The sequence below is a fragment of the Oncorhynchus tshawytscha genome, linkage group LG06 (assembly GCF_018296145.1).
Source record: "Oncorhynchus tshawytscha isolate Ot180627B linkage group LG06, Otsh_v2.0, whole genome shotgun sequence".
In the NCBI taxonomy this organism is placed as follows: Eukaryota; Metazoa; Chordata; class Actinopteri; order Salmoniformes; family Salmonidae; genus Oncorhynchus; species Oncorhynchus tshawytscha.
In genome coordinates this window covers 24,286,836-24,314,273 of record NC_056434.1, presented here as the reverse complement: position 1 = coordinate 24,314,273, position 27,438 = coordinate 24,286,836, and the positions used below count along the sequence as shown (strand labels likewise).

Below are 27,438 nucleotides of genomic sequence, written 5' to 3'. Positions count from 1 at the left end.
ACAAAGAATTGTCCACTCTGTTCGTAACCAATTTTAGTGTTGGTAACATAAAACTGTAGTGAGATCAAATGTTTCATTGATGAGAACATTTGCAGAATGTCGGTCAAAATCCATCTCGTTCATCTTCTCCCACTGCCGGCCAGTGGCCTACCTCTTGTTACCATATTTGGTAGTGAGTGGAACCGCCAACCGGATGCTTCACATTTATACATCTGGTGAAATATCTGTCTTATTGTTCTATCTGCGTTATTATTATTATTTTTTACTACTTCCGGGTTTCGTGTTTCAATAGAAACCGCTTCCTGTTCGTGCTTTACGATATTGTGTTACTGTTAAATCGACTATGTATATTTTACTAAACCACCAACCAACTAAATGTTAAAACTACAAATGACTGCTAGAATTTGAGGCGAATCGTGTTCTCCTCATTGGAAGTCGCAGCTGCAGGTTTCAAATCAACTTTGGGTTTTAAACAGCTATACTGATAACAGCGCTCCCCATGTAAGACTCAAGTTACTTTGAAAGCTACTGCCACATTATATTGACAGGACTTTTCTTACGGACTCTGTGTAATGAAGAAGCGAGGGAGACGAGCGCGGCTAACCGATGTGGCAGCAGGACAGAGAAGCCAGACTCAGTCAGTGGCTGGGGTCAAGAAACCTGCTGAGCGACGAGAAAGACCAAAAAATGCTGTGAAAACAACTCCACCATCAGTTGCATGTGATGGAGGTTTCGAGGATGTTGGTCCAAGTGACAGATCTGCAAGATTACAATTGAGCACAACCGTGTCAGTTGTGGAGATAGAAGGGGAGGAGCATTCAGAGAATAGATCAAAGAAATCAGGTGAGTCCCCTGCAAAATTCTTGACAGATCAGTCTAGATTGAGGTTAATGACGGTTGTCATGTGTTTTTATTTCCACAGGGTAAAGGATCAGCTCTTACACTTTCTCAAATGCAACCTCTTTGACTCTTCCTACAGGTATGGGCAGACTCAGCACTGCATTCTGTCGACTCTGTCATGGAAAGTTCTCACCTCGGAGGCTGCGGCATGCCTTTGACAAGTGGCCTGGAGAGCTGGAGGGGGTCCCTGACCAGACAGAGCCAGCCCAGTCGCCCCTGCTTTTCTACACAGACTTTCAGCGCCTAGTGGGAGTGCCACTGAACCGTGACCCACGTCTCTCACAATTCGTCTGCAAGAACTGCCACACAAAATTCTACAAGTGCCACACTATCCTGCTCACATTTCTGCAGAGGGTAAACCTCTTGCCATCTGTGAATGTGCCCACCAGAGACAGGTGAGGACAAATGTGAGCAACTGTAATGTCACAGGGTAGAGAGTGGCTATTGTAAACCTATAGGAGGGTCAGTAATGAGCAGTGAAACCAAAACATGATGTTGATTTTGGTTTCAGGAAAAGTTCAGAGTGCTCTCAATCAACAGTGTGTCCCAGCTTGTTGTGTAAGTAGATACATTCCATCAGGACAAGATGATTACCAGATTTTGATACGCAGAGATAACCCCTTACTAAATGTCCCATTTCTCTTTCCTCCAACCTGACAACCAGCCATCCCCTCCGATCCCAAGTGTCTCCACAGCCTGGTGTCCTGGGCCCACCACCATGCAGGAGACTGCCGCTCCTGCCCTGACCTGAAAGAAGTGCTAGAGGGGCAGTGCTTGGGCTCAGTAAGGGCTGTCTGGGAGTGTGTGGCTGGACATAGTTACATGATGGACACACAGACCAGAGCAAATCCTGGACATACTGGGTGCGATCCCCTACTGGAAGCTGAGGAGCAGCCCAGAGGGAACCGAAACCCTGTCAACACCACCATGCCCCTGGCCAGTCCAGGTGCTACCCCACAGACTCAGAGTTCCATCAACACTGATGCTACTACCACCAGTGCAGATGGTGAGACAGCTTTTGGTGCCTCAAAGTTACGCTGAGAAACGGGAACACACCGTATTTAATTTCGGTATTCAATTAAGTATAGTCTTGACTGCATTGAAATGTGACTCTTTGTAGGTGGTTACCATCTTAAGGTCTGGTGCCAGTCCAAATTAATTTGTTTGACCCTCTTGTTCCTAGAATTTCTCTTTGCTAAGGAGAAACCCTGCCCTGCACCTGCCCCACTCATGGACAGGACAGGTGACATTGACCTATATGACCGGTGAGTCAACAATGACACACATGGTTCAAGTTTTACAGTTCTGGGAAGTTCAGATTGGTTAAACTATAGGCTGTGTGTGTTCATGTGAAACCTTAGGAACATGTCCAGTGAGGATGAGTTGGAAGATAAAAGGAAAAGTGGATCCTCTGATGAATTATTTGAACCATACCCAGAAAAGAAGTGAGTGGATTGATGTGGGTTCCAGCTATTTTGCATATCAAAGCAAAATAATGTACATGGAACAATTCTTATTGATACACACAGTAATAACATAGTAACACATAAGTGGACATAAGAGCACTTATAAGAGAAAAATTGGTAGCGGAAAAAAGGGCAGCAAATGCATGAGTGTTTTCTCCCCTTTCCCATGGCTTGCAGAGTTGCCTCCCCGAAGAAGAGAACCAGAAGAAAAGAAGCAAAAACTCCCAAGGAGCCTAAAGTTAGAAAGAAGCCAGGACCCAAGCCTGGCTGGAAGAAGCCAATCAAGTCAGAAAGGTACGGTAGAAGCTGTCCGAGGGCCAAAGCACCAGATCTTTGTAGTAGAACAGATGTTAAAATCTTGAATTGGAGTGTAGCTGGTTGTGGAGAGTAATACATGTGAAATATCCATGTTTGTTTTTTGTTTTCAGAGAGGAGCTGCCCAATATCTACAAATGTCCATACCAAGGCTGCTCAGCTGTGTACCGAGGAGCAGACGGCATGAAGGTCAGATACAAGTTATCCTTACGGCACTGCTTATCCTCTTATGAACATTTCTATTAATACATAAGTGTTTTCTGAGGGCTGTTTTTATCTGTGGGGTACAGAAACACATTAAGGAACACCATGAAGAGATCCGTGAGCGACCCTGCCCTCACCCTGGCTGCAACAAGGTCTTCATGATTGACCGCTACCTGCAGCGACACGTGAAACTAATCCACACAGGTAGGTTTGGACTGGCTAATACTGAGGACTAAGGCTAATTTCTTTGTGCCATGGTCAAACATATAGTACAATATAGGGATTAGGGTGCTGTTTGGGCGCAACATGAGAGATGTTTGTGTGCTTGTATTAAAGGCCCAGTGCAGTCAAATATGATTTTCCTGTTTTATATTTGTATAATAATACTGTGAAATTGTGAAAATTATGATGGCCTTTTAGTGTAAGAGCTGTTTGAAAAGACCGCCTGTTTTGGTGGGATGGAGTTTTGGCCTGTCTAGTGACATCACAAGCCAGTGAATTATTTAATAGAGTTTCAAACCTCTCTGACAGTAAGATAGTTTTTGGTTTTCCCCTCCCCACTCAGACCACTCCCAAACAGTCCACGCAAAATTATTGCTTGAGAAATTGGTCTTTGCGACAATGTTAGTTGAAACAATCACAGTAAGGTACTTAATTGCTACCCAGAAATTATTTGATATTGAGATAAAAACGGCTGCATTGGACCTTTAAGTTTGACCCTTTTCCAGAGGTGAGGAACTACATCTGTGACCAGTGTGGTCAGACCTTCAAGCAGAGGAAGCACCTGTCTGTGCACCAGATGCGCCACTCAGGGGTCAAGCCACTACAGTAAGTACAGAGGGACATAAAGCTTATATCAGGAGGCAAGGTTCTGCTGGTTTATGTGTTGCGAGGGGTTCAAGCACTGATGAGTCTGTCAGACTGTAGCCAAGTCTTCGATTACAGTGCATTCGGAAAGTCTTTTGACCCCTTCCTTTTTCCACATTTTGTTACATTACAGCCTCAGACCCTTTGCTATGAGACTCGAAATTGAGCTCAGGTCCATCCTGTTTCCATTGATCATCCTTGAAATGTTTCTACAACTAGATTGGAGTCCACCTGTGGTAAATTCAATTGATTGGACATGATTTGGAAAGGCACACACCTGTCTATATAAGGTCACACAGTGCATGTGAAAGCAAAAATCAAGGAATGAGGTCTAAGGAATTATACGTTAGAGCTCGAGACAGGATTGTGTCGAGGCACAAATATGGGGAAGGGTACCACATTTCTGCGGCATTGAAAGTCCAAGAACACAGTGGCCTCCATCATTCTTAAATGGAAGAAGTTTGGAACCACCAAGACTCCTAGAGCTGGCCGCCCGGCCAAATTGAGAAATCGGGGGAGAAGGGCCTTGATCAGGGAGGTGACCAAGAACCCGATGGTCACTCTGACAGAGCTCCAGAGTTCCTCGTGGAGATGGGAGAACCTTCCAGAAGGACAACCATCTCTGTAGCACTCCACCAATCAGGCCTTTATGGTAGAATGGCCAAACAGCAGCCACCCCTCAGTAACCGCCCACTTGGAGTTTGCCAAAAGGCACCTAAAGGACTCTGACCATGTGTAACAAGATTCTCTGGTCTGATGAAACCAAGATTGAATTCTTTGGCCTGAATGCCAAGCGTCACATCTGGAAGAAACCTGGCACCATCCCGACGGTGAAGCATGGTGGTGACTGCATCATGCTGTGGGGATGTTTTTCAGCGGCAGGGACTTTGAGACTAGTTAGGATCGAGGGAAAGATGAATGGAGCAAAGTACAGAGATCGTTGATTAAAAACCTGCTCCAGAGCGATCAGGACCTCAGACTGGGGCGAAGGTTCACCTTCCAACAGGACAACAACCCTAAGCACACAGCCAAGACAACGCAGAAGTGAACACGATTGAAAATGGCTGTGCAGCAATGCTCTCCATTTAACCTGACAGAGCTTGAGAGGATCTGAAAGGGAGAAACTCCAATTACAGGTGTGCCAAGCTTGTAGCGTCATACCCAAGAAGACTCGAGGCTGTAAATCACTGCCAAAGGTGCTATAACAAAGTACTGAGTAAAGGGTCTGAATACTCATGTAAATGTGACATGTTGTGTTTTTTATTTTTATACATGTGCACAAATGTAAAAAAAAATAAAAAAAACATTTGCTTTTTCATTATGGGGTATTGTGTGTAGACTGATGAAAGAAAAAAACAATTTAATACATTTTAGAATAAGGCTAACGTAACAGAATGTGGAAAAAGTCAAGGGGTCAGAATTCTTTACGAATGCACTGAATGTGGTATGATTTGGGTTAATAAGAATTAATGGAAGGAGGAATTGGGACTTAATAAGGACATATATATACCTCTGTGCCGAAATCCCTGATGCAGTAAAACATTGAATATGAAGTAAGCTTTGTGACATATTTGAATGCAATCCATTACCTCTTTGTTTGTCTGAATTTCTGTGTTTTACTCTCCATCCAAGCTTTTGGGAGAGCGCGTGGTACTCTTTTGATTTGTGACACCCTCAAATGAAATATTATTTGTCAGGTTTACCTGTGGATGTATTTCAAAGCCTACCTTCAAACTCAGTGCTTCTGCTTGACATGGGAAAATCAAAAGAAATCAGCCAAGACCTCAGAAAACAAATTGTAGACCTCCACAAGTCTGGTTAATCCTTGGGAGCAATTTCCAAATGCCTGAAGGTACCATGTTCATCTGTACTAACAATAGTACGCAAGTATAAACACCATGGGACCACGCAGCCGTCATACCGCTCAGGAAGGAGACTCGTTCTGTCTCCTAGAGATACTTTGGTGCGAAAAGTGCAAATCAATCCCAGAACAGCAAAGGACCTTGTGAAGATGCTGGAGGAAACTACGGTTTGCAACTGCACATGGGGACAAAGAGCATACCTTTGGGAGAAATGTCCTCTGGTCTGATGAAAGAAAAATAGAACTGTTTGGCCATAATGACCATTGTTATGTTTGGAGGAAAAAGGGGGAGGCTTGCAAGAGCGAAGAATTACCACCCAACTGTGTAGCACGGGGGTGGCAGCATCATGTTGTGGGGGTGCTTTGCTGCATGAGGGACTGGTGCACTTCACCTTCAGATGGCATCATGAGGTAGGACAATGATGTAGATATATTGAAGCAATATTTCAAGACATCAGTCAGGAAGTTAAAGCTTGGTCGCAAATGGGTCTTCCAAATGGACAATGACCAAGCATACTTCCAAAGTTGTGGCAAAATGGCTTAAGGACAACAAAGTCAAGGAATTAGAGTGGCCATCACAAATCCCCAACCTCAATCCCATAGACAATTTGTGGGCAGAACTAAAAAAGCGTGTGCGAGCAAAGAGGCCTACAAACCTGACTCCGTTACACCAGCTCTGTCAGGAGGAATGGGCCAAAATTCACCCAACTAATTGTGGGAAGCTTGTGGAAGGCTACCAGAAACGTTTGACCCTGGGAATGTGATGAAGGAAATAAAAGCTGAAAGAAATCGTTTTCTCTACTATTATTCTGCCATTTCACATTCTTAAAATAAAGTGGTGATCCTAACTGCCCTAAGACAGGGAATTTTTACTATGATTAAATGTCAGGAATTGTGAAACTGAGTTTTTAAATGTATTTGGCTAAGGTGTATGTGAACTTCCGACTTCAACTGTATATATTTTTAAACCTGCATATTTAGTTAAAAGAAATTAATGTTAGCAGGCATTATTAACTAGGGAAATTATGTCAAGTGCAAGCAGAGTCACGGTATATGCACCTGGCTCTTTGCGAACTAATTTACATTACATTGAAGGTTGTGCAATGTAACAGCAATATTTAGACTTAGGGTATTTTACTGAAAGAATAAACATTTTGTTCTCGAAATTATAGTTTCCGGATTTGACCATATTAATGACCCAAGGCTCATATTTGATAGAGCAGTCTGACTGAGCGGTGGTAGGCAGCAGCAGGCTTGTAAGCATTAATTCAAACTTTACTAAGTTTGCCAGCAGCTCGTAGCAATGCTTGAAGCACAGCGCTGTTTCTGACTTCAAGCCTATCAACTCCTGAGATTAGGCTGGCAATACTAAAGTGCCTATTAGAACATCCAATAGTCAAAGGTATATGAAATACAAATGGTATAAGAGAGAAATAGTTGCGTCATAATTCCTATAATAGCTACAACCTAAAACTTCTTAACTGGGAATATTGAACCACCAGCTTGCATATGTTCTGAGCAAGGAACTTAAACGTCAGCTTTTTGTTACATGGCACCTATTGCACTTTTACATCCTTCTCCAACACTGTGTTTTTGCATTATTTAAACCAAATTGAGCATGTTTCCTTTATTTGAGACGAAATAGATTTTATTTATGTATTATATTAAGTTAAAATAAAAGTTTTCAGTATTGTTGTAATTGTCATTATTACAAATGTATAAATAAATAAAAATTGGCCGATTTTGAAATCGGTATCGTCTATTTTTGGTCCTCCAATAATCAGTATCGGCATTGAAAAATCATAAATCGGTCGACCTTAGCATGTAATGCTTACTTACAAGCCTTAACCAATGATGCAGAGTAAGAAAATATTTGCTAAATAAAGTTGTTTTTTTTAACCCACCATAACAATTACGAGGCTATATCGGGGGGGATCGGTACCAAGTTAATGTGCAGGGGAACGGATTATTTGGGGTAATTGACGTCATATGTACATGTAGGTAGGGGTAAAGTGACTGCATAGATAATAAACAGCGAGTAGCAGCAGCGTACGGTGGTCAATGTAAATAGTACGGGTAGCCATTTGATTAACTGTTCAGCATTCATATGGCTTGGTGCTAGGCCCTGTTAAGGAGCCTTTTTTTACTTAGACTTGGCTCTCCGGGTACCACTTGCTATGCGGTAGCAGAGAAAACAGTCTAGAACTTGGGTGGCTGGAGTCTGACCATTTTTAGGGCCTTCCTCTGACACCGCCTGGTATAGAGGTCCTGGATGGCTTGAAGCTTGGCCCCAGTGATGTATTGGTCCGTACGCACTACCCTCTATAGCGCCTTGCGGTCGGGCAGTTGCCATACCAGTCAGTGATTCAACCAGTCAGGATGCTCTCGATGGTGCAGCTATATAACTTTTTTAGGATCTGAAGACCCATGCAAATGCCTTTCAGTCTCCTGAGGGGGAATAGTTGTTGTCGTGCCCTCTTCACTACTCTCTTGATGTGTTTGGACCATGATGGTTTGTTGGTGATGTGGACACCAAGGAACTTGAAGCTATCGCCCTGCTCCACTACAGCCCTGTTGATAATGTGAATGGGGGCATGCTCGGCCCTCCTTTTCCTGTAGTCCACGAACAGCTCCTTTGTCTTGCTCACGTTGAGGGAGAAGTTGTTGTCCTGGCACCACATTGCCAGGTCTCTGACCTCCCAATAGGCTGTCGCAACGTTGTCAATGATCAGGCCTGCCACCATTGTGTCGTCAGCAAACTTAATGATGGTGTTGGAGTCGTGCTTGGCCACGCAGTCGTGGGTGAACATAGTGTACAGGAGGGGACTGAGCACGCAGCCCTGAGGAGCCCCCGTGTTGACGATCAGCATGGCAGATGTGTTGTTGCCTGCCCTTACCACCTGGGGGAGGCCCGTCAGGAAGTCTAGGATCCAGTTGCAGAGGGAGGTGTTTAGTCCCAGGGTCCTTAGCTGAGTGATGAGCTTTGAGGACACTGGTGTTGAACGCTGAGCTGTAGTCAATGAACAGCATTCTCACGTACAGTACCAATCAAATCTTTGAACACACCTACTCATTCCAGGATTTTTTTATATTTTTGCTATTTTCTACATTGTAGAATAATAGAAGACATCAAAACTATGAAATAACACATATGGAATCATGTAGTAACCAAAAAAGTATTAAACAAATCAAAATATATTTAATATTCTTCGAAATAGTTGCCCTTTGCCTTGACAGCTTTGCATTCTCTCACCCAGCTTCATGAGGTAGTCACCTGGAATGCATTTCAATTAACAGGTGTGCCTTGTTAAATGTTCATTTGTGGAATTTCTTTCCTTTTTAACGAGTTTGAGCCGATCAATTGTGTTGTGACAAGGTAGGGGTGGTATACAGAAGATAGCCCTATTTGGTAAAAGACCAAGTCCATATTATGCTAAGAACAGCTCAAATAAGCAACGAGAAACTACAGTCCATCATTACTTTAAGACATGAAGGTCAGTCAATACGGAACATTTCAAGAACTTTGACAGTTCCTTAAAGTGCAGTTGCAAAAACCATCAAGCGCTATGATGAAACTGGCTCTCACACCAAAGGAAGACCAAGAGTTACCTCTGCTGCAGAGGATAAGTTCATTAGAGTTAAATGCACCTTAGATTGCAGCCCAAATAAAAGTAACAGACACATCAACTGTTCAGAGACTGAGTGAATCAGGCCTTCATGACTGAATTGCTGCAAAGAAACCACTATTAAAGGACAACAATCAGAAGAAGAGACTTGTTTGGACCAAGAAACACAAACAATGGACATTAGACCAGTGCAAATCTGTGCTTTTGGTCTGATGAGTCCAAATTTGAGATTCTTGGTGAACGGATGATCTCCGCATGTGTGGTTCCCAACGTGAAGCATGGAGGAGGTGGTGTGGGGGGTGCTTTGCTGATGCCACAGTCTGTGATTTATTTAGAATTCAAGGCACACTTAACCAGCATGGCTACCACAGCATTCTGCAGTGATACCCCATCACATCTGGTTGGCGCTTAGTCTCCCTATCTTTTGTTTTTCAACCTGATAATGACCCAAAACACACCTCCAGGCTGAGTAAGAGCTATTTGACCAAGGAAACTGATGGAGTGCTTGTTGCATCAGATGACCTGGCCTCCACAATTACCCGACCTCTACCCAAATGGGATGAGTTGGACTGCAGAGTGAAGGAAAAGCAGCCAACGATTGCTCAGCATACTGTATGTGGGATACTCCTTCAAGCATTCTAGGTGACTACCTCATGAAACTGGTTTTAGAGAATGCCAAGTGTGTGCAAAGCTGTCCGCAAGGCATAGGGTGGCTACTTTGAAGAATATAAAATATATTTTGAATTGTCTAACACTTTTTTGGTTACTACATGATTCCATGATTCCACAATGTTCACCTGTTGCTTGCTCAAATCGGCTACAGAGAGCGTGATCACACAGTCATCCCGGAACAGCTGGTGCTGTCATGCATGCTTTAGTGTTGCTTGCTTTGAAGCGCGCATAGAAGTCAATTAGCTCATCTACACTATTTTTTTTTTTTTTACTTAAGGTCCACTGCATGAAAATCAGTCAGTCACCTTATTCATAATCCAACATATTATCCACATGTACAATCCAACATGTACTATATCCACATCATATATAGTACCAGTCAAAGGTTTGGACACCTATTTGTAATCCGTAATAGTTTGCAAGCCCTGCCACATCCGATGAGTATCAGAGCCGGTGTAGTGGGATTCAATTTTAGTCCTGTATTAACACTTTGCCTGTTTGATGGTTCATCGGAGGACATAGCGGGATTTCTTAAAGGTGTCTGGCTTAGTGTCCCACTCCTTGAAAGCGGCAGCCCAAGCCTTTATCTCAGTGAGGATGTTGCCTGTAATCCATGGCTTCTGGTTGGGATACGTGCGTACAAATTCTGTGGGGACGACGTCATCATTGCACTTATTGATGAAGCTGGTGACTGATGTGGTATACTCCTCAATGCCATTGGTTGAATCCTGGAACATATTCCAGTCTGTGCTAGCAAAACAGTCCTGTAGCTTAGCATTTGCGTCATCTTACCACTTCTATATTATGCGCGTCAGGGACTTTAATGCAGGAAAACTTAAATCTGTTTCACCTCATTTCTATCAGCACTAATACTTCCTGCTTTGGTTTTTGCTTGTAATCAGGAGGATAGAATTATGGTCAGATTTGCCAAATGGAGGGCGAGGAAGAGCTTTGTATGCGTGTGGAGTAAAGGTGGCCTCGAGTTTATTTCCTCTGGTTGCACATGTGACATGCTGATAGAAATGAGGTGAAACAGATTTAAGTTTTCCTGCATTAAAGTCCCTGACCACTAGGAGCGCGGCTTCTGGATGAGCATTTTGTTGTTTGGTTATGGCCTCACTAAACCTTTTTATCTTCACTTTCAGGTGCGAAGTGTGTGGTTTCCAGTGCCGCCAGAGAGCATCGCTAAAGTACCACATGACAAAACACAAGGCAGAAGCTGATCTGGAATTTGCATGCAAGCTGTGTGGAAAGCGCTTTGAGAAGGCCCACAACCTCAACGTCCACATGTCTATGGTGCATCCCCTCACACTAGCAGCTGCTGGAGGAAACATCGACAGCCCCTCCAACCCTGCTATCACCAACATAGAGACCATCACAGAGACTGGGGCACTGAACCCTTTCACCAGTTGACCAACTTGATTAGGCCTGTGACCCTCAAGGAGATATAACAACCACAAAGTCTAACAGGGCTAGGGAACTAGATTCAGCTGCGGGGCGATTTCTGTCTGAGCGGATGGTCAAAGAGCCAGTACATAATTATAACTTTGTACAACTGCAAATGGACCACAACTAAGGCAAAAAAATCACTTGCGGGATGTTTTTGGCCCGCCAGCCACCTGTTGCTGACCCCTGGTCTATAAGGACTCTGGTGTAAAATGGTCATGGCTAATGTGACTAATTAACTTGAGGTAGAGAATAAGGTTAATAAGTTATACGTCATCTATACACAGTGTACAGTACGTCTAAAAGGAGCACAGCTAGCGGATCCTCTTTCAAAGCCAGGTAAGCTGTGTGATACTTATTTTAGTGTTGTACTGCTCTATAATTATATCCTTAAGGCAACATTATCATGTAGCTAGCCAAGTATATTCTTCATGGAAGGACAAAGACCAAGTTTTCAAACTCCCCCATACATATATTGTTCATGAAGGAAGGCAAGTTGTCATGATTCAAGGAAGCCAAACGTCAGTAACAGTCCACGGGTGTGCCTGTAGCCCCATATAATTCTCTCTCTCACACACACACACACACACACACACACACACACACACACACAGTCCATTCTGAAAGTATTCAGACCCCTTCTCCACATTTTGTTACTTTACAGCCTTATTCTAAAATGTATTAAATAAATACAAATCCTCAATCTACACACAATACCCCATAATGACAAAGCAAAAAAAGGTTTTTAAAATATTTGTATTATATATACATAGGTATTCAGGCCCTTTGCTATGAGACTCGAAATTGAGCTCGGGTGCATCTTGTTTCCATTGATCATCCTTGAGATATTTCTACAACTAGGTTGAAGGAATTGTCTGTAGAGCTCTGAGACAGGATTTTGTCGAGAGACGGATCTGGGGAACGGTACCAAAACAATTCTGCAGCATTGATGATCCCCAAGAACACAATGACCTCCGTCATTTTTAAATGGAAGAAGTTGGCACCAACCCTACGGTGAAGCATGGTGGTGGCAGATTCATGCTGTGGGCATGTTTTTTAGCGGCTGAACTGGGAGACTAGTCAGGATCGAGGGAATGATGAACGGAGCAAAGTACAGAGATCCTTGATGAAAACCTGCTCCAGAGCGCTCAGGACCTCAGACTGGGATGAAGGTTCACCTTTCAACAGGACAACAACCCTACGCACACAGCCAGGACCGTACTTGAACCTGATCGAACATCTCTGTAGAGACCTGAAACTAGATGTGCAGTGACGCTCCCCATCCAACCCGACAGAGCTTGAGAGGATCTGCAGAGAAGAATGGGAGAAACTCCCCAAATACAGGTGTGCCAAGCTTGTAGCGTCATACCCAAGAAGACTCAAGGCTGTAATCGCTGCCAAAGGTGCTTCAACAACGTACTGAGTAAAGGGTCTGAATACTTGTGCAAACGTGATATATATTTTTTGCTTTGTCATTGTGGGGTATTGTGTGTAGATTGAAGGGGGGAAATGATTTCATCCATTTTAGAATAAGGCTAACGTAACAAAATATGAAAAAAGTCAAGGTGTCTGAATACTTTCCTAATGCAGAGGAAGTCCAACTCTTGGCTGAGGCTGAAAGGGCTGAGTTGAAAGATCAGAGCTGCTTCCAGGTCAACACATAAGACCTCCAGCTAAGGAACATGGGAGAGAGGGAGAGAGGGTCACTCAATAGGGTATTATGTGGGTCAAAGAAAGTACAATGGTATATCAATCTGCCGTGTTTTGAGAGCCATTGGTAAAAAGCAGTCTGACGTGGTGAAGCCCAGAAAGTTATCATAGGCTGTATTTGTGTAATGTTTGATGTTTGTGAAATCCTAATAAATGTATCATTATGTCATATCCAGCTGATTTCAACCCAGTCCTACTCTCTGGGCTACAGACTGAGATCAGCCTTGCTCTGGGTGGTCAGTGCACAAATGTGTTACCTGGTTCAGCTGATGTTGAGACAGTGAGGTTGGGGATGTCAGAGATTCTTCAGAAGTACCTACTGGGCCCGGGTCAGAATCTGGGAGGGGTCCATCTGCGAGACCAAAACACAGATTCAGAAAAATGCTTCTGTCAGTAGTTTGTTGACCACATACCAGTCAACCATAGTGTAGATGTATGATTATTAAACATTATCTGTGCCTTTTTTGTGAATCAAAGTAAGCTCACCTCATCAGTTGGGTGCTCGGTCACAGGGAAAGAAGTCTGGCCATCCATAAAGAGCTTGATAAAGGATGAGTAGCAGAGCACAGGAACCCTGGGGCCTTCAATGTCCTCTCCAACATCTGAGTTAAGATGGGGGACCAGGCTGGAAGGGAAACAGAACACAATACACATACAGAACTCGCATATAAACAAGAAAATGGATGACACTGAGGACAACACTGACAGTTTGACCAAGTAAATATATCTATAAAATGATAGAGGCATCAGTCTTGTGTATTCCTCTAATGTTACCATGGCTACAGGCTGGTATGGGCCTTGTTCTTGATTTTTTTTAATTATATATAAATACCCAATATAGTATCAGAGACACAAAATGTTGTATGATAAACATTACAGTTATGTGGTGTTTTCTTAGTGTAAAAGGTGTTTTAGTCTGTTGAATACATTACTATTACATTGTTTAGTATGTAGGGCTAGGAGTTCCCTGACCACGTAACCTAACCAGGAAAATCTCCTGGCATTGACTAAATCCCACAGCGCCCCCACCTTTCCCACCCACACTACTAGCACTGACTTTGAGGGAAATGTACTTACTATAACTGTGATATTTGGTTGTCCCATCTAGTTATCTTAAAATGAATGCACTGACAAATTGCTCTGGATAAGAGCATCTGCTATATGCCAAAAATGTGTAAAAGTACCTAGGGTGTGAGAAAAATTGTGAGGAGGTCGATCACACAGAGGAACAGCAGAAACACCAGCAGCTGGGGAGAAATGGCAGCAGAAGGAGACGTGAGCCTACATGCCAGTTTCCACAATTAACTACTTAAAATGCTGAGGTTATGGAGGAGGTTCGATAATGCTGAGGTTATGGAGGAGGTTCGATAATGCTGAGGTTATGGAGGAGGTTCGATAATGCTTTGGGGTTTCTTTGCTGCCTCTGGTACTGGGGACCTTGAAAGTGTGCAAGACGTCTTGAAATTATTGTATCTCTGCTGGAGTCACTTTTATAAATTAACTTTGACACCTCCTGGAAACAGAAGATACTCTACAGGAATGACAGAGTCCATCCAATCCCCAAGTCCAGAACAGACTATAGGAAGCGCACAGTACTACATAGAGCCATGACTACATGGAACTCTGTTCCACATCAGGTAACTGATGCAAGCAGTAGAATCAGATTTAAAAAGCAGGTGAAAATTCACCTTATTGAACAGCATGCATACAAACACATGATAACATATGCACTATACACACATGGATTTTGCATTGTAGATATGTGGTAGTGGAGTATGGGCCTGATGTTTTTTTTATTTAAAAAAAAATGTTTTTAAAATTGTATAACTGCCTTAATTTTGCCGGACCCCAGGAAGAGTAGCTGCTGCCTTGGCAGCAGCTAATGGGATCCATAATAAATACAAATACAAATCAGCAGATTATGAAGGTGTTTTGGAGTGCAATGTTCAACCCAGTGTTCAAAAACCGTCTCTGATCAAGGTTGTGTGTCTTCCAGTAGGACAACTACCCCAAAAATACATAAAACGCACCCTGGAATGGTTCTCGGAGGAGGACTGGACTTATCTGGAGTGGTGAGTGAAGAGTCCAGATCTGAATCACATCAATAACCTATGGCAAAATCTGAAAAACAGCAGTTGGTGGAGGCCACCCCTCGCAGTTTGCTGTGAGTGGGCCAAAGTGCCAGTAGAAAGGTGCAGCAAGCTCATTGATGGCCACTAGAAACATTTGTTGGCCGTTATCTTGGATAAAAGCTGTGCAACCAAGTGCTAGCTCTGGGTTGCCAATTGCAATGTTGAAAATCCAATAAGGTGTGAAGACCAAACTTTTTTTTCAATTTCAACTTATTTTAGAAGAAATAAGGAATAATTTGAACAAAGTACAAGGGTGCCAATATATTTTGCCTCAACTGTATATATTAAGAAACCTACGTATGTGTGGGTTTCGTTTTCTTTGCACGTTGACCTCTGTCCTTTAGATGGTGTGAAATAGATTTTCTTAATTGGCTGTGTTACATGTCCACTCTGTCAAAGATTACAAACATGGCTAGTGAATCTATTGAACAAACATCTAGGTTGACTTTGAAAAACTTTATGATAGGGAAAAGAATTGTCCTCACCTGTCTGTGCTGCTCTGCCAGAGTGCCCTGGCCACTCCCCTGGCCCTCCCATACACAGTGCAGACAGGCTTCCAGGAGCAGAGGCGGGGCAGAGGGAACGGGGCATGACACCTCTTCTTTGAACTAGCACATGAACTCAATCATCACTCTCAAAAATAACATTGAAATAAAAGTAAACATTTAGTTTGTATAGGAGTATTATCAGTAAATGTTCTGTATACACAGGCATGTACGCATGATCCTGTTTTATCTGTAGGCCCACAAGTGACAGTCAGCCAGGACCTGCAGCTGCTGAGGCAGGGGCTGTCCGTCAGTAAGGCGACACCAGAGACACCAACACAGGGGAGAGACAGCCCCACTAATGCTGTCCAACACACACACAAATTACACTCAGTCAGCATCATATATTAAAACTCTCAGATTATGGTGTACATCACCTCAGATTAACAATCAGAAGTGTTCCTGGTAGTATAATGTACTGTACACTAGCAGAGACGAGGAGCAGTGGACAGTGAAGACTGATCGGGGATTTGGTTATGTTCACTTCCTCTGATGGACAGTTACAGCTCAGGGGACAGCCCCTGCCATGAGCACAGTCTATGAAAAATAAAAAGGGGGAAGATATTCCAATTTCTTATGATAAATATCACAATATGTTGTGTCTACCCATGTCTATAGCAGTACAGCTAATAATCTAAGAATGGAACCAATTTACTGTTAATAAGTGTGCTGTGAGATGGTAGTGCAGCAGGCCAGCTTGGAAGCTGCCCTTCCTCTAATACACAAAGAGATGCAGTATAACAATAATAATCAAATCTGGGAAACACATCATAGTATTTCTGTAAAAATGTCTGTCTGCTGGTCCATGATGGCGTTAGGAATGTGTGAGCAGACTGTCCTCATGTCTACTGCACAGCTCCCTTGGTCCTCAGGAGAGGGACAAGGTTTTAGACTGTGCAGGTTTTAATCTGTTGCCTCACCTGGTATTCTGGGAGTTTTACTAGGAGACGGAAGGGGGGCGTGTTTCCATAGTGCCAAGTCAGATTTCCTCCCAGTCGTATTTGTGTCAGTAACACTCTTCCACAACCCATGATTCTCCTGCTCACCCTGTCTGTCTGCCTCCACATGCTCAGATTCCCCACTCGCTTCAATCGGCAACCTCCTCGCAGCTGGCATTGGTCTGGAAATGAGGTACAGCATCTGCAAATACACACGCGCACATGCACACACACACCAATTCAGGGCCAGGCAGGACATGTTTCTGTGCAGTCAAGCAGAGAGGTACAACTGTAGGCGTATGTGACATTCCGCTAAAACAGCAGCCCCCTGCTGCTTGCATAAAGGGCATCTCAGAGTGTGGCTGGGTGATAAGAATCATTTCAGTGACACTGGGAAAATAACGTGCATACCAGTACCTTTTTATTGGGGCTGCAGGGATGATTCTACTGCTGCGGTTAAAACTGTGACTCAATCCTACAGAGCCCATAGTAAACCTGCAGCCACGCAGAATCTGGCCAACAAAAACAAAGCAGTCCACATAAATACATATTATGATAGCAATGTCCTATTGAGCTAAAGTTAACTGTGCCTTTTGGTTTACAATATACTGTATAATTAGTATCATGTCATCCTAGATGCTGAGGGTCCCTCTCCAGTCTCACCCACCTAACACAGAAGAGCATGTTGGTTTTGGGCAGGGCAAATCAAATCAAATATATTTATATAGCCCTTCGTACATCAGCTGATATCTCAAAGTGCTGTACAGAAACCCAGCCTAAAACCCCAAACAGCAAGCAATGCAGGTGTAGAAGCATGGTGGCTAGGAAAAACTCCCTAGAAAGGCCAAAACCTAGGAAGAAACCTAGAGAGGAACCAGGCTATGTGGGGTGGCCAGTCCTCTTCTGGCTGTGCCGGGTGGAGATTATAACAGAACATGGCCAAGATGTTCAAATGTTCATAAATTACCAGCATGGTCATTTAATAATAAGGCAGAACAGTTGAAACTGGAGCAGCAGCATGGTCAGGTGGACTGGGGACAGCAAGGAGTCATCATGTCAGGTAGTCCTGGGGCATGGTCCTAGGGCTCAGGTCCTCCGAGAGAGAGAAAGAAAGAGAGAATTAGAGAGAGCATATGTGGGGTGGCCAGTCCTCTTCTGGCTGTGCCGGGTGGAGATTATAACAGAACATGGCCAAGATGTTCAAATGTTCATAAATGACCAGCATGGTCGAATAATAATAAGGCAGAACAGTTGAAACTGGAGCAGCAGCACAGCCAGGTGGGCAGGGCAAGGCAGTGGCCAGTGCCTCCGGAACAGACACAGGGCCGAGCAGCAGGGGTGGGCACAGCTGCACAAGGGGGCACTGGGCCTGGGAGGCATGAAGGTGCACAATTCAATGACCCCCTATAGGGAAAGAGAAAAGAAGACTATGAGAGGCTATAAGAAAAAGTAAAGGGGATAAGAAAGAGAGAGAGAGCAGGAAAATAAGATGGAGAGAGCGAGAGAGAGAGGGAAAATGAGATGGAGAGAGTGAGAGAGAGAGGGAAAGTGAGATGGAGAGAGCGAGAGCGAGAGAGAGGGAAAATTAGATGGAGAGAGAGACAGATAAAAAAATATATATATATATATGGACACCTTGTTGTGGAGCAGGTCCCACATGTGGTGCAGGAGGGCAGTAAGCAGCTGTCTGTGTCCCAGCAGGATGTTGACAAACTGGGACACCCAGGGGCTCGGCCTTGGGTCACAGAGCACATTAAGCTCAAAGGAGAGAAGTGCAGTTTTAAGCTGACTTGCAGTTACACTTGTGGAGGCTAAGAAGAACATAATATACACAACTATGTGCAGATGGACTGGAAAGAAAATCAAGTAGTGACAATTCTGTATTATTCGGTGGGCTTATTTCCGGAGGCGTCCAAAAGTCTCTGGCAGAAGCTCCTGAGGATCATGTTCTCCACCTGAACATAGACAGGACAGACAGACAGTGTGAGAGACCGAAACAGTGAGTGTTGCATCAGAAATAACTAGAACGACAGACAAATAGAGTAGGAAACTAAATAGTTGAGACAGAGCAGAGGAGAAAAACAGTAGAAGAGAAGGAGAAATGCAGAGACAGGAGGAGAGTTGGCAGTTCCTGGCATTCCTTCCGACTTTATTGTGCAGCTCAGGGGAAGTCGACTCATCTACATGAAGCTTGATGATTGTCTGGCCAACCAGTTCCTCAGCACATTCAGGGAACACAATACTCAGCGTGTGGAAGATCCTGGCCAGACAACTCTGTCAAGTCAGAGATAATAAGACTGGTTTGATTTGTATGTGTGTGTGTGTGTGTGTTTTTGTTTAACTATTTGAACAAACAACTGGAATCAACATACACAAAACATCTGTATCAGACTCAAAGCGATAACAGAAAACTGTGTGCTCAGTCAGTGGTTGTATGGCTGTGAGTGTGAATACCAGAACAGACATTTTGAGTGAATCTATGAAATTCATCCTGATATCAGGCTTTACATGCAGCTGACTGGACAGAGACAACAAATACAATACCTGGACAGAGCATGTGAACACACCATTCAATAAAATCCATTCATTTTAAAGCAAGAGAATAAGTCTTACCACACGTGGAGTTAGGAGGGCAAGGAGAAACCGGGTCGGGAAATATGGCCTTCTGAACATGCTGGAGTAGGAAAAGAGTGCAAGTGTAGCAACACATAAAAAAAGACACAGTGCAGAACACAATACGACATGTATAAGTCATCAGTACATTGATCTCAATAGGTGATTTGTGAGAGTTATGCAGCATTTTGATGCTATATTTTTAGGGTACCTACCAGCCCTCCATGATGACTGTGGCAGATATCCTTCCTGTGCTCTCAAACAAAGAGACTGCCTTGTCCACATCCTGACCTGCCTGACACTGGGGCTGAGAAGGAAGATTGCACACAAACACACAAGACTGATACACACATAATTAACACATGAAAAACATTAATTGAAGAGATACAACCAGCAGAGGGCGCTCAAACCTGCACAAGAGCTCCTGCCCTAGAGACATCCTCATAAAGGCCAATCTCCTGCAGACAGAGAGAGGGGGACCCTGTTCATACAGCTGGAGGAGAGGAGATGAATGAGCTGCTGAATGAGAGGGTTTGTGGTATGGTAAGTCAACCAGTCAGTGGGGCGGCAGGGTAGCCTAACGGTTAGAGCGTTGGACTAGTAACCGGAAGGTTGCAAGTTCAAACCCCCGAGCTGACAAGGTACTAATCTGTCGTTCTGCCCCTGAACAAGGCAGTTAACTCACTGTTCCTAGGCCGTCATTGTAAATAAGAATTTGTTCTTAACTGACTTGCCTAGTTAAATAAAGGTAAAATAAAACGCATTGGAATAACTGGGTTGTCTCAGCTGATCTATATATGCCTCACATACTGGTTCAGTGACTCTCTAGGCCCTACCTTCAGGTCAGCCAGTCTGGTCTTGGCAAGGGAACCAGTAAAGTGTTAAAGCAGAGCCAGAGTATCTGTCACCTGACCTTCAGGTACTGCGGGGGTCAAAGGACACTATGTCCGACAGGAACTTCAGCAGGAAAACCACTTACTGGTCCAATGGTAACTGCCGGCACCGCCGAAACACATCCAGGAAGACAGGAGAGAAGTCAACTTTGTCTAAGAGGCCCAAACATAAGAAGAGAGGGGACCAACATATTGGTATTCTAGTAGCCACTAACTAAACTTTGAGGGGACTAGCCTTAAACCATTCACTGTACGAGGGGAAAACACCAGGCCCTTCCAGTGCACCCTTACGGGCCAGGAGGAAAGCAGTGATCAGTGAACTCCAAGTCAAGTTCTCCCGAGTGGTGCAGCGGTCTAAGCGGTCTCATTGTAAAAAAGAATTTGTTCTTAACGGACTTGCATAGTTAAATAAAGGTTAAATAAAAAAAGACCCCTCAAATGCTGAGCTTAGGAACCTGGACTGGAGCTCTGATGTACAAAGAGAGAAATGTCATTTTTTATTGATTTATTTTACCTTAATTTAACTAGGCAAGTCAGTTAAGAACAAATTCTTATTTACAATGACGGCCTACACCGGCCAAACCCGGACGATGCTGGGCCAATTGTGCGCCGTCCTGTGGGACTCCCAATCCCGGCCGGTTGTGATACAGCCTGGATTCTAACCAGGGTGTCTGTAGTGACGCCTCTAGCACTGAGATGCAGTGCCTCAGAACGCTGCGCCACTCGGGAGCCCATAGGAGCATTTTTGGAAATAACTAAGTGTGTGTGTGTGTGTGTGTGTGTGTGTGTGTGTGTACCTTTGAGGCTTGGCTGGGTGTTTGGATTGTACACGAGCAGGGTGGAGAGACAGGAGAGCACATGCTTCCAGTTAACCTCACGAGTCTCCAGTACATACTGCAGTTGAGAAAGCAGCTCCTCTACCTTGAATATCACTGCCAACTAGGACAGAGAAAGAGAAAGGGATAGATGTTATATCACACCACAGATACAGTCACATCACAACTCTCTATTATAAGGTCACACTTGTTTTTCTATAGACCGGTTTTAACACACCCTACTGTAATTTCACAATGTCCTGTAAAAACACCCTAATGTCATAACTCACACCCACAGGTCCATCATCATTCACTTCAGATGTATGTGGTCAGTCACACACATACACACCAATACCTCACAAACAACTACATGACAAAATACATATTTGGAAGAGCAGCTCACATTAACCAGACATGGTAATGTATTTATAGATGTACTAAGGTATATATAGATGTTTCTTTAGAACAGAGCACCAGCCATTTACATTACGAAACAAGGAGGTCAACAGTATGCAGGTTTTTAGCAAAGCCCCACTCTCTTTGCATGGCAATGGTATCAGATACTATGTAGAATATAGGTAGAGGAGAACACAGATGAGATAGATGATATAGATGGCTGTTTTACAAGAGGCCCTATATTAAAGAGAGATGTCAATGATAACATATTCTGTGATTTTAACATTCAGTCTGTAGGTGAGTGTATGAGACAGAGTGGGAGAAGAAACAGCGCAGTGCATCAGGTGATAGACACACCACACAAGGAAGCATCAAACATCTGTACCCTTTTCCAACAAAAAGAGATACATACAAGAGTGAATATTATGGATTATTATGTATGTTTTATAATTCTGTTTGATTAGCAGCCTTTTCCACTTCACCATCATTCAGCTGCTTTTTCACCAGTATCCAGCACACCTAAAAAAAAAAACACAGGTTCAGAAATTAATATTAGCAGTTGGATAAGATACAGCCTCTGTCTATTGAATGCAGTTTTGAGCTACAATGAGAGGGGACATTCAAACTCACAGGAGAGCATGTCATCCAGCACTGAACAGCAAACCAGGGAGAGCCTCCTGCATGGTCTCGTCAAAACCAGCTCGCACCAACACCGTAACCACAGCTGCAATACAATACATCGTTGGATGTATACAGACTGATGTGAGGTGAATGGCAGATAATAATATATGTACACTTTATTCAGAAAGTATTCAGACCTCTTCCCTTTTTAGACATTTTGTTACGTTACAGCCTTATTCTAAAATTGATTACATTTTTTTTTTTTTACCTCAATCTGCACACTATACCCCATGATGACAAAGTGAAAACAGGTTTTTAGAAATGTATTAACAATAAAAAACAAAATAACTTATTTACATAATATTATACCCTTTGCTATGTGACTCGAAATTGAGCTCAGGTGCATGCTGTTTCCATTGATCATCCTTGAGATATTTCTACAACTTGATTAGAATTCACCTATAGTATATTCAATTGATTGGAAATGATTTGGAAAGGCACACACTTGTCTATATAAGGTCTGACAGTTGAGAGTGCAAGTCAGAGCAAAAGCCCAGCCCTGAGGTTGAAGGAATTGTCCGTAGAGCTCAGAGACAGGATTGTGTTGAGGCACAGATCTGGGGAAGGGTACCAAAAACAATTTTGCAGCATTAAAGGTCCCCAAGAACACAGTGCCCTCCATCATTCTTAAATGGAAGAAGCTTGGAACTACCAAGACTCTTCCTAGAGCTGGCCGCCCAGCCAAACTGAGCAATCGGGAGAGAAGTGCCTTGGTCAGGGAGGTGACCAAGAGCCTGATGGTCACTCTGACAGAGCTCCAGAGTTCCTCTGTGGAGATGGGAGAACCTTCCAGAGGGACAACCATCTCTGCAGCACTCCACCAAATCAGGCCTTGATGGTAGAGTGGCCAAACGGAAGTCACTCCTCATTAAAAGGCAAATGACAGCGCACTTGTAGTTTGCCAAAAAGGCACCTAAAGGACTCTAAGACCATGAAAAACAAGATTCTCTGGTCTGATGAAACCAACATTGAACTCTTTGACCTGAATGCCAAGCGTCATGTCTGGAGAAAATCAGGCACCATCCCTACGGTGAAGCATGGTGGTGGCAGCGTCATGCTGTGGGGATGTTTTCAGTGGAGGAGACTGGGAAATTGGTCAGGATTGAGGGAAAGATGAACTGTGCAAAGTACAGAAAGAGCCTTGATGAAAACCTGCTCCAGAGCACTCAGGACCTCAGACTGGGGTGAAAGTTCACCTTCCAACAGGACAACGACCATAAACACACAGTCAAGAGAATGCAGGAGTGGCTTCAGGACAAGTCTCTGAATGTCCTTGACTGGCCCAGCCAGAGCCCCGACTTGAAGCCGATCAAACATCTCTGGAGAGACCTGAAAATAGCTGTGCTGTGACGCTCAACATCCAACCTGACAGAGCTTGAGAGGATCTGCAGAAAATAATGGGAAAAATTGATAACGTTACAGGTACATTTCCATTTCACATTATTTTTTTATACCTTTATTTAACTAGGCAAGTCAGTTAAAGAACAAATTCTTATTTTCAATGACGGCCTAGGAACAGTGGGTTAACTGCCTGTTCAGGGGCAGAATGACAGATTTTTACGTTGTCAGCTCAGGGGTTTGAACTTGCAACCTTCCAGTTACTAGTCCAACACTCTAACCACTAGGCTACCCTGCCGCCCCATTATAAGTTCACAAAACCTGTATGCTGACACTCAAAAGAAAAAAATATAGTAAGAAATACGTAAAGTTTAATAATTCATAATAAATTCAGTATTAACAGGAAAATAAATTCCCTCCAACCGCATCGATCCAACATGTATCCATCCAAAAGTATTTCATGAAATCAAACTAATAGATAATTATTTTGATTAAATAAATCTTAACACAATGAACAGAGGCAATTTTAATGACCATCTAAATATCAATCTCCTCCGACAGGACATGGGACAAACAGATGAATGTATTATCAGGGTTGGCAAGGCTAACATTTCAGTCTGTCTCTCTTGCTGATCGATCCATTGAAGGTAAATGGCACCAGCTAGTCCATTAGAGCTACACTGTCACTGGGATGATGAAAATGTCTGCGACAGCAGTAATGTGAGGTACTACAGTTTATTACTCTAAACAGACACATTGTTTAGTCACTGAACAGAATGTTCCTCTGTTAAGTTGTTCCTCATTCTGCCCCTGAACAGGCAGTTAACTGTTCCTAGGCCGTCATAAGAATTTGTTCTTAACTGACTTGCCTAGTTAAATAAAGGTAAATAAATAAACAGCACCAATGCTGCAAGAACATCGACTTGAAGGCAATTTCAGTACAGCTATGACTATGAGCTATCCATCCATACCGTCGATGGACCAGATGAGACTAGCCCTGGTTCATAATTGTATCTGTTTCTATTTTGTGTGAGAATGGCTCATATGCAAAAGTTTGAACATAAGATGAGAGAATTGTATGCCCTTCAGACAGTCTTCCTTTGTTTGTCGTTCCAGTGAATAGGCCTACTGGAGATACAAGCACACACGAATGAGAATATTTTTGAGGATTTCCTGGGAATTCCACCCATGTTTTCCTGGACACCCTGGCACTGCGGCAAGAAACCTGCACATAGAAGGTGAAAACAACTCATTAAAATGTAATCCCATCTGTCTCATGAATTTTTAAGTGTCTTCCCTATTGTGTCACTAAACCACAGCATAGGAAGTGTAAAGACTGCAGCTGCTGGAACAGTGTCATGAAATCACCTGTCAACCTGTAAAGTACAGTGGACACTGTTACCTGGGAGAAACAATCTGAGCTGTCGCTCAAGTGGACGTGACACTGTCCTTGCACCCACAGCAGGTACTTCACCCATTTCTGTAATGGAAGTGACACTTTAGGCATTTCCTCAAAGTACAACTTACAAAGGGGCACTTTGCTTAGTTTGCATAGGATTTTACAAACCACACAGCTCATATGGTAACCTATTGGCTCTGTAGCACCAAGAAGAGAAATATCATACCAGGTAAATTAGAGTATATAGTGTGTATCTGTGAAATAGTTTAGGCCCTATGTCTCTGTCTGTCTCTGTGCAGCAGAATATGAGGTGGAATGCATGGGCTGAAATCTGTGGTTATCAAAGGTCAAATTACCATTGCAAGTGAGGCTGAGCAGCTGTTGAGCCTTTCATTGAAATTACAGACAGGGGGTGCATGGCAGTGAGAGAGTGAAAGAGACATGCATGCATTGACAAAATGTATGACTCCCATTGGTAGTGGCATGATTGTAACTCACCATGTGAATTTACATCATTTTCATGCAACGCTTCAAATCCTTAAAATACCTTTGGCTAAAAATTGGTCCAACAGCAGGTATATTAATTAAATGGACGATATGTTGTGCATCTGAGTGTAATTGATATGCAAGGCTTATGACACTGTACAGGAGGGTCCAGAACACAATGTAAACAGAGTCATGTAAACATTTCCCATCAGCTTCAATGTGTGATAATCCATTAAAATTTAAAAAAACTCATATCACATTTACATAAGTATTCAGGTCCTTTACTTAGTACTTTGTTGAAGCACCTCTGGCAGTGGTTACATCCTCGAGTCTTCTTGGGTATTACGCTACATGCTTGGCACCCCTGTATTTGGGGAGTTTCTCCCATTCTTCTCTGCAGATCCTCTCAAGCGCTGTCAGGTTGGATGGGAAGTGTGGCTGCACAGCTATTTTCAGGTCTCTTCAGAGATGTTCGATCGGCTTCAAGTCGGGGCTCTGGCTGGGCCACTCAAGGCGATTCAGAGACTTGTCCCGAAGCCACTCCTGCATTGTCTTGGCTGTGTGCTTAGGGTCATTGTCTTGTTGGAAGGTGAACCTCCAGTCTGAGGTCCTGAGCTCTCTGGGAGCAGATTTTCTTCAAGGACCTCTCTGTACTTTGCTCCATTCATCTTTCCCTCGATCTTGACTAATCTCCCTGCCCCTGCCGCTGAAAAACATCCCCACAGCATGATGCAGTCACCACCATGCTTAAACGTAGGGATGGTGCCAGGTTTCCTCCAGACATGACACTTAGCATTCAGGCCAAAGAGTTCAATCTGAGTTTTATCACACCAGAGAATCTTGTTTCTCATGATCTGAGAGTCTTTAGGTGCCTTTTTGGCAAACTCCAAGTGGGCTGTCATGTGCCTTTTACTGGGGAGTGGCTTCTGTCTAGTCACACTACCATAAAGGCCTGATTGTTGGAGTGCTGCAGAGATGGCTGTCCTTCTGGAAGGTTATCCTATCTCCGCAGAGGAACTCTGGAGGTCTGTCAGAGTGCAGAGGGACCATCAGGTTCTTGGTCACCTCCCTGACCAAGGACCTTCTCCACCAATTGCTAAGTTTGGCTGGGCAGCCAGCTCTAGAAAGAGTCTTAGTGGTTTCAACCTTCTTCCATTTAAGAATGATGGAGGCCACTGTGTTCTTGGGGATCTTCAATGTTGCAGACATGTTTTGGTACCCTTCCCCAGATCTGTGCCTCAACACAATCCTGTTTCGAAGCTCTATGGACAATTCCTTCGACCTCATGGCTTGGGTTTTTACTCTGACATACACTGTCAACTGTGGGACCTTATATAGACAGTTGTGTGCCTTTCCAAATCATATCCAATCAATTGAATTTACCACAGCTGGACTCCAATCAAGTTGTAGAAACATCTCAAGGATGATCAATGGAAACAGGATGTATCTGAGCTCAATTTTGAGTCTCATAGCAAAGGGTCTGAACACTTATGTAAATAAGGTATTTCTGTTTTGGATTTTTAATAAATTAGCAACATTTTCTAAAAACCTATTTTTGCTTTGTCATTATGGGGTATTGTGTATAGATTGCTGAGTTTAAATTGTTTTATCCATTTTAGAATAAAGCCATAACATAACAAAATGGGTGAAAAGTCAAGGGGTCTGAATACTTTTCGAAATCACTGTAGGCAACTATTATGACTGTATGAGCATATTTCACCTGCCGAAAAGCACGTTCATTCCAGTCATAACATGCCCTCTCACAAAAACCTATGTACGATACAAAAAATATATAATGAAAACTACAACCTCCATTTCAGGGGTAAAAAGGCTTAGAAACATTAGGTAACCACATAACATGCAAACATAGATGTGTTATGAGATTGTTATAATACAAATGCAAATACACAATGCAAAGAGACATGCAAATGTCCTCGCATTGGGCACACACAAAGAAACCTGTTAAATCAGTCCACAAATATTATGCACAGGCAAATATAGTCACGGAAACACCCTCAGAAACAAAGGTACTGGCTATATTGCTCAGCTGTGCTGCAGCACAATCTTTACTTTAGTACGTCTCAGTGTTAAGATTCCTTGTTTAAATAAAGATCCTCCTTGGACAAACTCAAGAC

The 27,438-nt window shown here is 43.3% G+C and overlaps 1 protein-coding gene and 2 long non-coding RNA genes across 3 annotated transcripts; 1 reads left to right on the top strand and 2 right to left on the bottom strand.

Annotated features, from left to right (window-relative positions):
- Positions 1 to 236: 236 nt before the first annotated feature.
- Positions 237 to 11,978, top strand: LOC112252293 (zinc finger protein 276). The gene is made up of 11 exons (XM_024423407.2): positions 237 to 843; positions 980 to 1,295; positions 1,412 to 1,458; positions 1,565 to 1,906; positions 2,084 to 2,165; positions 2,262 to 2,345; positions 2,544 to 2,660; positions 2,795 to 2,870; positions 2,972 to 3,089; positions 3,614 to 3,713; positions 11,057 to 11,978. The coding sequence occupies exons 1-11, from the start codon at positions 573 to 575 to the stop codon at positions 11,322 to 11,324; spliced, it is 1,821 nt and encodes a 606-aa protein (XP_024279175.1). The 5' UTR covers positions 237 to 572; the 3' UTR covers positions 11,325 to 11,978.
- Positions 11,979 to 12,866: 888 nt separating this feature from the next.
- Positions 12,867 to 17,189, bottom strand: LOC112253337. The gene is made up of 6 exons (XR_002953981.2): positions 17,100 to 17,189; positions 15,685 to 16,884; positions 14,252 to 14,314; positions 13,554 to 13,692; positions 13,325 to 13,419; positions 12,867 to 13,030 (listed from the first exon to the last, which is right to left on the bottom strand). It is a non-coding gene; the product is annotated as an uncharacterized LOC112253337 (long non-coding RNA).
- Positions 17,190 to 18,322: 1,133 nt separating this feature from the next.
- Positions 18,323 to 22,217, bottom strand: LOC112253336. Its single transcript, XR_002953980.2, has 6 exons — positions 22,030 to 22,217; positions 21,882 to 21,918; positions 20,986 to 21,127; positions 19,511 to 19,602; positions 19,296 to 19,356; positions 18,323 to 18,956 (listed from the first exon to the last, which is right to left on the bottom strand). It is a non-coding gene; the product is annotated as an uncharacterized LOC112253336 (long non-coding RNA).
- Between the last annotated feature and the right edge of the window lie 5,221 nt (positions 22,218 to 27,438).